Source organism: Poecilia latipinna, unplaced genomic scaffold (assembly GCF_001443285.1).
Source record: "Poecilia latipinna isolate Pla-1442-1.1 unplaced genomic scaffold, P_latipinna-1.0 Scaffold113, whole genome shotgun sequence".
Taxonomy (NCBI): Eukaryota; Metazoa; Chordata; class Actinopteri; order Cyprinodontiformes; family Poeciliidae; genus Poecilia; species Poecilia latipinna.
Genome location: NW_015112729.1, coordinates 1 through 10,074, shown reverse-complemented (window position 1 = coordinate 10,074; position 10,074 = coordinate 1). Strand labels below are relative to the sequence as shown.

Here is a 10,074-nt window from a genome sequence, read left to right as displayed (position 1 = left end):
TTCATCCTTCCCCCCTTTCAGGTTTTTTTTTTTTTTTTTTTTTTTTTCCCCGTCAGCCGAAAGAGAAGTCTTGAAGAGCCCGGCTTGAGCAGAGCAACACTCCTCCTGGGCTGAGACTCCTCCTTGAAGGCACACACATACAATAATAATAATAATAATAATAATCCCAACAGTCTGTTTGGAAACAGACGAGTAAAGAGAAATGTGAAGATCCTGAGTGGTTGCAGTGTTGGAGAAGTAAAGTGCTAACCTGGAAAGATGGCGTGGACACAGGCTCGCTTGTTGCTCCTCGCCTTTGCTTCGCTTGGATTTTTCCTCCTCTGCGTCCCGGTGGAAGGGGAGCCGCCGGGAGAGCAACAGGAGGAGGAGGAGACCATGTCCTGTCAGGGCGCGTTTGACCTCTACTTTGTTCTGGACAAGTGAGTCCCCTGATATTATTTATGGCATTGTTACTTTCTGCTCGCTGCGCATTGCCATGCAACCGAGCTTAGAAACGTGGAGCGCATCAATCGTCCTGTTGTGGCCTAACGGTGCTTTAGAGAAGAAAACTACTCAGTGCGGCGTCATGGGTGACTTATACATTAAACATCTGCATCGTAGGGTTTATTATTCTACAAAGTCAGTGTCGGGATAAAAGTGCCTATGTGTCACAAAACTACCCCCCCCCCCCCCCCTTCCTCCTGAATGTCCATTTGCTTAGGAACACACCTAAAACCACTTCTCTTTGTTTTAGATATGTTCAACTATGCAGGCTGTAGTGATTTTTCAAGTAGAGAGAATATTCTGGATTTCGGAGACTTTCGGAGCGTGTTTTTCTTTTTGTCTGGCTGAAAGTGGTGAGTCAAAAAAAGGCTGTGTTACCCACGGATGTGGGCAGGGCGAGCAGGATAGGGTTTCAGGCTGATGACGCCTGCGGACACAGCTGCAGAAGCTGCCCGCAGCGGTGCTGCCTGCATGGCCCGGTGAACTCCTCAACGGGTCCTTTTCACTTGTGCCCTGACTTAAATGATCACTCTTTCTTTAATCCTGCAAGTTCGCAGATATAAGTTATTGTGTTTTGGATAACAGCATTTTTTTTATTATTATTTATTTATTTTTTATGTTTTTTTGCAAACTCTGGCTGAAATCTTTAATTGTAAAATAGTAAAAATTTAAAACAAAGGAGATGTAAAATATACCTAAAGGTACAATTTAAGTTAACAGTATTTATTACAGTGCCATCTAGAGGCAAAATTGCAGATTGCAGCAAAATCATCCGCATCATTCCCACCCCCATCCTTCAATTCAGTTTCAGTTTTGATTAATTCATTACCTTTTATTTGGAACATGTAGACATGACATGGGTTTTTAACTAAAGGATAAGGGAAACATATTGCCAAAATAAAGTCAGATAAAGTAAAACAGCATAAATGTAACTCAAATCTCATTGATTTACAGTCAAGCAAAAGAGTGTAAAGAGGAGCTCTGCTTATTTAATCCAGCCCCTTCTAAATCATAGGTCATTATTTTCATTGAAGAATATTATTTTAATTTAATTTTTAAATAATAAATCTAAGCAACAGGAACACTTAGAGAATCTTAAAAAAAGTTAATTTTCCTTGTATTTTTAGAGCATCATAGAGCTGAACTATTTTCATAAATGGTGAGTGTGTACTTTTTTCCATTTCCAGTAAACTTGACAGAGAAATGACAACAATGAAGTGTTAACCACTGACCAATAAAGTGCTTAAGGATTCATTATGGAAAATTGTAAGAAAGTTCAACTATTTGACAGGACAATATCAATAAAATGCATATTTAGACTTATGCACATTAGCCTTATGTTAGAGAGTATATTTAAAAATGTTAATTGACGTCCTAAGATAGCTAATATTGAGGTATTGCCAAGAGATCACCTTGTATTAAAACAGGTTTTAAGTCAACATTAGATAATTTTTTTATAATATCAGGTCGTTTCATCTTTCTTTTTTTTCCATCTACAAGTGCGATGTGGCTTATATTGTGTCTGGACTATGCAGATGTAGATATGATGAAACACAGTGGTGGCAGCATTGTGCTGTGAGCTTTTCTTTAACATGGGAGTTGAAGGGATGATGCAGATGAGTTAAATACGGGGAAATCCTGGAAGAAAACGTTCTAAAAACCTGCAAAAGACTTAAAAATCTGAGGACTCTAAAGTGTGGCATGCATATGTATTCAACCTCATACATATGTTGAGGTTTTTATCTGAACCGTATTTAAATTCAGGCCTTGAGCATTGATTTATGTCTAGCCAACATGCCTATGTTCACGACTCCACACACAAACAGCTGCTTTTCTTTTAGTGAGCACATCGATTTAAAGTGGTTTGTTTGAAACATTTTATGTTTGTTTTATGTTCTTTTGATGAAGAAATTGCCGGTGCTAGTTACCATCCACTTTCTCATCCAGACTTCTGCACAGCAGCTGAAATCAGGTGAAACCAGTTAGCAGCAGAGAACATGGAGTGATGTACAAACAATTTATGTATTTATTGATCTGTTTGGTTGTCATTCTTTTTCACTGCAATGCTTCTCCTTACCTTAGAGTGAATGTATGTAGTGTTGTGATTTCCAGCTAAGTCGGCCCTCTATTTGCTTATTTATCTTTTATTTCTAAATATAAGTGTTTTAGTTTCATTCAAATTTAGTTGCAGCTTGTTTTTTTTTTTTCAGTTACCTCACTTCATTTGTCATCTTATTTAATAAACACTGCAAATCAGGACCAGAGCAGAACATATTCATTAGTAAAAAAAAAATAAAAATAAAAAAAATAGACCAATTTTATTATTTCAGACACATTGCATACGGCATTACACTTCATTCCTTAAAAAGAAATGCAGACACTGAGTACACTAAATTCACTGTTACATGCACATTTTCAAGATTCTCTATCATTAAAAGAAAACATAAACAAAAGAAATGTTGAAATAACAGACCAGGCTAATAACTGGTGATAATATTGCCAGAAATAAAAAAAATAAAGGAAGGGGAGGGAGATATATTCTGAGCACGGCTAGTGATTCTCCAAGAACAATATTATCTTGTTGTTTTTTTTAACCTCACACACCATTAGGAGCAACCTTACTGTAGCGCAGCAAAAATGCTTTTGCAACAAGGTCAAGACAAAGCCACACACTGAAAAAATTCCCAGCAAAATCAACCCTGCAGTTGTTATTGTTTCCAACATTTCTTCCAAGTCTTTGTCTCATATGTGATGGCATGCTAAATATCCTAACAAGCTCAGTTTTATCATCAAAACTCAAAGTGGATGTTGGCAGAAATGTGGTGATGTGGCTTGTAGAAAAGGATCTTGGTCATCTTGAGGCACTGAGAGTTTGGTGCCAAATAGGCCATCAAGAAAATGCTGCAATCTCTACTGAGACCACGATAAATTTTTCACACAGGAACATCAAACGTTTCATCTCGTAGCCCTGAATTAGTTTGATTTTTTTTTAAATTGCTACAAAAGATGTTTTTTTGTTTTTTTTGGTGAGAGCAACAAAATAAAATAGCTGCTTATGCACATCATGAGCCAAATGTACTGAAATTATGACTTTTCAAAACATGCTGTCTTAGCAGAGGTAAAAAAAAAAAAAAAAAATTAAAACAAACACCCAACACCACAATCGAATTGTTTGCTCAATCTGACTAGAAGATGAAAATTACAACAAGTCTTTAATGGAGTAAAGATTGAGTTTGAGACGACGCTGCACTTAATCCAAGACTTGCAAGCATAAGCTTGAGAAAGAATGCCCGTCTTCCAGTGTCCTCAGTGGAACCGCCCCATGAGCTGTGAAGTTGACAAACTGAGTGACATTTAGGTCGGGTTTAGACACGTTGGGCGATCTTTCAGATGTCCACCTCGCCATCTGTCTGCCACTGTTCAGTCTTTACCCTTTGCTTCAAAAAGTTTAGTCGGAGCCTCGGGAGTGCGGCACATCATGCATGGCCAAGCCTCTGGAGCTGTAAGCTTCATCAGGCCTTCAGGAAGCCGCTGATCTTTCCTCCGAGATAGGACTGTCTCGTTTCCGCGCTCTGCGGATCTTAAATGCCACCCAGTGACCCAATCTAATATTTCCATGGCAGAGTGCAGAGCAAAGCTGAAAACAGCAAATGTGCATCTAGGTTTTAGACATCACCTCATTGGTGTTTGTCTGTCCCTCATGTTTGACTTTGGCTGTGTGACAGGGTTATGAGCTCATAACTGCAAGCAACAGAAAAACTAAATTACCATGAGCGCCACCTTCTTAAAGCCATGTCTGATCCTCACTTCAAACCAGGCTACAGGGTTTTTTTTTTGTCCTCCCAGTCTGGGTCTTCATAAATTCAGTAATAATGACTGTTGTGTAGAGGTCTCAAACAGATTTATGTTCTTTTTTAAAGGGGGTAGCATTGTCATGTCTGGTCTTCAGAACCTGAAAATAAATCTACCGAAATAAAATGACGATAACTTTGGTTTTGTTAAAGTTTTGATTTTAGCTGTAGAAGTAACCCAGTCTTTTATTATTATTATTAAAAAAAATTTTTACATTGAATTCAACAACATTGAAAAAAAGTGACATCAAATTTTCATATGTAGTTTGAAACCAAATATTTACATGCATTGTTTAAAACTCAAATAATCAGATTTTCCCAACTATCTGATGTTTAACAAGATAAAAAAAAAAAAAACAGTGTTCCTTTTTTTAGGTTAATTAATGTCACGACTTCAGGAAGTACGGATAGAGTAATTCACAACCTTTGAGCTAAATGGATTCCACCCTATGAATGTATTTTAAGACAACAGGGCTTTCTCCTCTGACATTATTGAAAAATAAATAGAAATCAGTGAAATATCAAGAAGAGGAATTGTGAATCTCCACCAGTCTGGTTCATTCTTTACAGTTTCCAGATGGCTGAATGCACCACATTCATCTGTTCAAATAATTAAGAGTATAGACATAGCAGGGATGTCCAGCCGGCATACCGTTCAGGAAGAACACCGACTCTGTGTCCCCGGGATGAGCGTGTTTTGGTGAGAAATATGCATAACAACCCTGAAGCCAAAGTAAAAGACCTTGTAAGGAGGCTGGTTGAAGCTGGTAGGAGAGTGTCATTTGGATATGGGCAGAAAGTCTACCCAGCAAAAAGAAGGCCATTACTTCAACAGCAACTTAAAAAGCCAACTTTGTAGTTAGAAAACATACTTTGAGATAGATACGTTTATTTTTTGGAAAATATGTCCTGTGATGTAATTAAACTAATGTTTAAGTGTTTAGGTACAGGAAAAAACGTGGAGCTTGAAAGCCTCAGTATTAGGGTTGCACTGATTTATCTGTGCAAATTTCCTTAATTATGGGAGATCGGTGATCGACCGATACCTACATGTGAAACTGATCATATCCTCTGATCTTATCTACTTCTGCGAGGGTCCAAAACTCGACCACCGTCCTCTTCTGCTCTAATATGAGAGAAGTTTGACTGGTAGATAAACCCACCAGATCATATCTGCATGTTAGTCACACTACCGTTACCAACGCAGCGACTATCTTTCTATATTTACAACATTTCAGGCAAAAAAACAAACAAAAAAAAAACAGGTATTGGCTTTTTAAAGATTGGTAATTGGCGATCGGCCAGAAAACTGCAATCAGTGCACCTCTACTTGTCATGGGGATGTTTTGCTGCAGGAAGGAACGGTTACTTCACAAATTAGATGGCTTGAGGGAAGAACATTATGTGGAAATATTGAAGCAACATCTCAGAAGAACATCAGCCAGGAAGTTAAACCACCAATGGATCTTCCAAAGGGATAATAACCCTTCGCACACAGCCAAGTTAGTTAGAAGGTGTATTAAGGACAACAGAGTCATTATTTAGGAGTGGCCATTGCAAAGCCCTGGTCTCATTCCCACAGAAAGCAGAAAAGGCGTGAGCGAGTGAGGCAGCTTAACAAACCTGGCTCAGTTACACCAGCTCTGTCTGGAGAAAGAGGCCAAAAGTCCAGCAAATTGCTGTGAGAAGCTTGTGGAAGGATACCCAACATGTTTGGCCCAAGTCATGTAATTTAATGGAAATGAAACCAAATATCAAGAAAAGACATGAATTAAAACAATAAGTTAAAAAGATTTCTCCCTCTCATTGTTCTGCTGTTTAAGAGCTGCAAAATTATTTGGGTAATCAAGGCTGACAGGAAATGTTTAGTCTCACAGTGAGGAAAAAAAAAGTCTTTTTAAACAGTGTGTATAACACTCTGGTTTCAGCTGCATTTTTACATACTTGTGTTTGAGTTAATCAGCGGCTAACATGTTTGTAAGTTGTTTCCCCCCCCCCCCCTTTCCAAAATTTGTCTTTATGTTTTGTCTTGTATTGACTTAAAAGTCAAACAATAAACTGCAGCAATATTCATTTACCATGTTCTGACTTTGCAAATTATAGAACATTAATAATATGAAGTTCTTTCGCTTTAGCCGTTTCTGCACGTTACTGTTGCATGCACGTAGGTCGAAAAATGTGCTTAGGTCTTATTTTGCTAAAAAGAACATCAGCTGGACTGTTTTAACTTTATGCGATCCTTTTCACAAACACAGTGAAATGACGCAGAGTTTCTGTTGAGCTTTAGTGCACAAAGTTTCTCAATAAGATAGGGATCAAGCAGGAAGCTCCTCCTGCTGCTTTTCTGTTTATCAGATACTTCCACAGAAGATGGTAAACTGAGAGAGAAGTCTATATTTATATAGAGGATACAAACAGTCCCACTTGAACCCAACAGGCTCTGTGTTTCATTTTACTTATGACCCTCTAAAACTCATGCAGATTTGCTGCTAAAGGGCTTTGATGTTACTTCCTGCAACACACATTCAGACATCTCCCCCCTGCTGAGTGTTAGTTATGGTTCCCTCTGTTGTTCATGTCAAAGCCTTTTTTACTCTAGCGGACGGACCAACCTGTTGTTGGGCTGGCCGTGCATAGTGGGACCATCTGTTCCCCCTCACAGTCACACACACACGCACACACACTGTCACTCGAACACGAACAGAGGCCAGCTGCTTGCTACGCGGTCCCTGTTTAGAGGCAGACTGCTGCATCTGTCCCTGTCTAACCTCAACCCTGTGGCCCAGCAGCAATTAGCTCCCATTAGCAGCACTGTGAGACGGGCTTAAAAGAGACGGTTCCGTTTATGGCATCATGCAGCAGACTAACCAGCAGCTCACAGATGACGGGTTGCAGTCCAAACTAAAGGAATGTTACTAAATCATCAGAGGGTTGACCTCGGCAGAGAGAGGGGTGACTTTTATTCTGAAGCATGTGGGATGCATCTGCGTGTTTTCTAAGGACAATATTAACACTGCTATGTATACATGGATTCAGAGTTTGTTTTTTTTAACTGGGAAAAATGCTGATTTTCAGATCTGGCAGCGTGAAGCATCACTGGAACGAGATTTACTCCTTTGTGAAGCACCTAGCAGAGAAGTTTATCAGGTAAAATGGACGACGACGCATATAAGTTGTTGGATGTTTTGTTATTGTTTTTACTGAAAGCTGAAGTGGAACAACTTTGTGCCTGCAGCCCCATGCTGAGGATGTCCTTCATCGTCTTTTCCACACAAGGAAAAATCATCATGGAGCTGACCGAGAACAGGTAACACACTCAGTGTTTTGTCCGTCCATCTGTCCGTCCGTCTGCCCATCCGCCCGGCCATCCATCCGTCCATCCATCCATCCATCCATCCAAACACTAGGTTCTACCTGACTCAAAAACATTCTGTTGACTCTACCTACTCTGTTCTATTTATTTTAATAAGAACTCCCCCCTCAGTTTGTTTAGGGTGTTTTTAATCTGGATGTTTGTGTTTTACTCCTCAGGGAGGCCATAACCGAAGGCTTGAGGGCTCTGAACGATGTTATTCCTGGAGGAGACACATGCATGAACCTCGGCCTGGAGATGGTATGACTAATTCTGTTTTTGTGTACTAAATGCCTCCCCTGTGGCGCAATGATTTATATTATTCAGTTAAACAAAGGTTTAGCTGAATTGCCTGAATCTGAAAAAAAATTGCAAACTGCTGTTTTGCCTGTGTATGTGTGCCCAAAGCACTCCATTTTACCGCCTGTCTTTTTAACAACCCCTTCTTTTACAGCTCACTTTATAGTAATTGGTAGTGACAGTTACTTTTTTTCACTTAGGACAGTTGAGCATGTAAGCGAAAATGTTAAATGATGACATCATAAAGCAAAGTTCGGAAAAATCTCAAAACAAAACAAGTTGGACGGTTTGCAGGCAGAGGTTAACTCCCTGTGGTTTGAACACTTAGGTGTGCAGGTTTATGTCTGCAGTCATAATTATTATGCTAGAATTCACAATTGGGAACTATACATTTTTTTAAAGTTTTTTTTTTAATTATTGTTATATAGACAGTTACCTTGACTAGCATGATTTTTTCCTCACAATATGTTTTTTTCTCCTGTTAAACTTTTAACGCCTTTATGCTAAAATAATAATATTTCCTCCAGTCACTCATTGTTAATTTTACACAAGAAAAACTGGCACACATTTATGTGCGCATTAAATTCTTTTCTATTAATCTCTAATTGAATGTCATGATCTAACTTGCATCTCCTGGGATTAGCAGAAATAATAATATGTGACTATTTTACTGTGTGAAACCATTTTAATGGAATATTGACTGATACCTGTTTTTTTGCTATTACAGGCTAATGCACAGATTTACCATGAGAACCGAGGTAAGCTCCATCTGAAATGTTTTTTGTTTGTTTTTTTTTAACCACAATTAAATATAATAGCAAAAACAAACATATATGCTCCATGTTTTCTGTAGGGACTGCCAGTGTTATCATCGCTCTGACAGATGGGGAACTGAAGGAAAGGCAGTACGACACAGCACAGCGTGAGGTAATGTGTGTTAATGTGTGTTAATGCGTTTTAATGCGGGAAGAAATGCGCTATGGCATGCGGCCTTGTTGTGGATTATTACCACTCTAGTTGAAATCAGTTTTGCTCTAGAAAACTTTTGATCGATTGAATTTGTGGCTTAAACTTAGGAAATTCCAATTTAAATGTTGCTTCCTTACTTGCTGGGAGTGGAAGTGGCTGAAATGAAGTATTTCATTTATGACCTGATCTGACAGAGGCAGCTAGAGAAAATTACATAAAATCAACATCTACTAACCACTAATGACAAACTAAAGAAATTACTAAAATTCCATATTATGGCTCTAAATCAATTTTTAAGGGAAGTTTGGGGAAGGAAAAAGCAAGGAACAAAGCTGTTGAGCATCCAGAAAACGAGACCTGAGCCTCAGGAACAGAACAGTGAAGGTTGTGATGACTTGGATTTATGCTGAAAAACACTCAGCTCCCACAGTGGGTGAATTTGTTTATACGTCACTCTTGAAAAGACTGGCAGAATAATTGTTTCGCTTGAAGAATTATGACAAAATGGATATTCAGCATTTAATTGTATGACAATAAATCATGGACTGTTCAAAATTAAAAGGAAATGTAGTGGTTAGGATTTAATTATTTGTTGTTTTGTATCAGAACAAAATGACACAAAAACAGCTCAAAGTGTCAGTAAGTCATCTTTATTATGAGAGACTTGAATAAAGCTTTGAGAAATAGCCTAAAAGTTCATTTTGCTCACATATTAACATCTCTAAGGCCATTTTAGATGAGCAGAAAAGCAGAGACACTAAAATCTTACCAAATGTTCGACCAACCCTTGCAGGCACAAAGAGCCAGGTCTTTGGGAGCCATTGTTTATTGTGTAGGAGTCAAAGACTTCAACCAGACCCAGGTAAGACGCACATAGAAATAAAATGTCGCAAATGTGTTAAAGCATCTACTCAGTTTTGCTTCCTGTTTCTATATTTTTGCAGCTTGCAACTATTGCAGATACCATGGAACATGTGTTTCCAGTAACGGGAGGCTTCCAAGCCCTCAGAGGAATTATTGACTCGGTATGACACACGCATGCAGCACCACATCTATGTTATAGAAAAATTCACCCACACAGGAAGACTCATTAAAGCATATTGCATCCCGAAATGTCAC

At 38.7% G+C, this 10,074-nt stretch overlaps 1 protein-coding gene across 1 annotated transcript; it reads left to right on the top strand.

Annotated features, from left to right (window-relative positions):
- Nucleotides 1-71: 71 nt before the first annotated feature.
- Nucleotides 72-10,002, top strand: LOC106944779 (anthrax toxin receptor 1-like). Its single transcript, XM_015028032.1, has 8 exons — nt 72-419; nt 7,410-7,481; nt 7,570-7,641; nt 7,866-7,947; nt 8,714-8,744; nt 8,840-8,913; nt 9,749-9,817; nt 9,900-10,002. Exons 1-8 carry the CDS (start codon nt 259-261, stop codon nt 9,984-9,986), a joined length of 648 nt encoding a protein of 215 aa, XP_014883518.1. The 5' UTR covers nt 72-258; the 3' UTR covers nt 9,987-10,002.
- Nucleotides 10,003-10,074: the final 72 nt, after the last annotated feature.

Excerpts from the sequence above, each read along its gene's own strand:
- LOC106944779 (XM_015028032.1), top strand. The coding sequence starts at position 259 with ATGGCGTGGACACAGGCTCGCTTGTTGCTCCTCGCCTTTGCTTCGCTT. Across the intron at positions 7,948-8,713 it reads TGAACCTCGGCCTGGAGATG|GCTAATGCACAGATTTACCA; the intron begins GTATGACTAATT and ends TTGCTATTACAG. Across the intron at positions 8,745-8,839 it reads GATTTACCATGAGAACCGAG|GGACTGCCAGTGTTATCATC; the intron begins GTAAGCTCCATC and ends TGTTTTCTGTAG.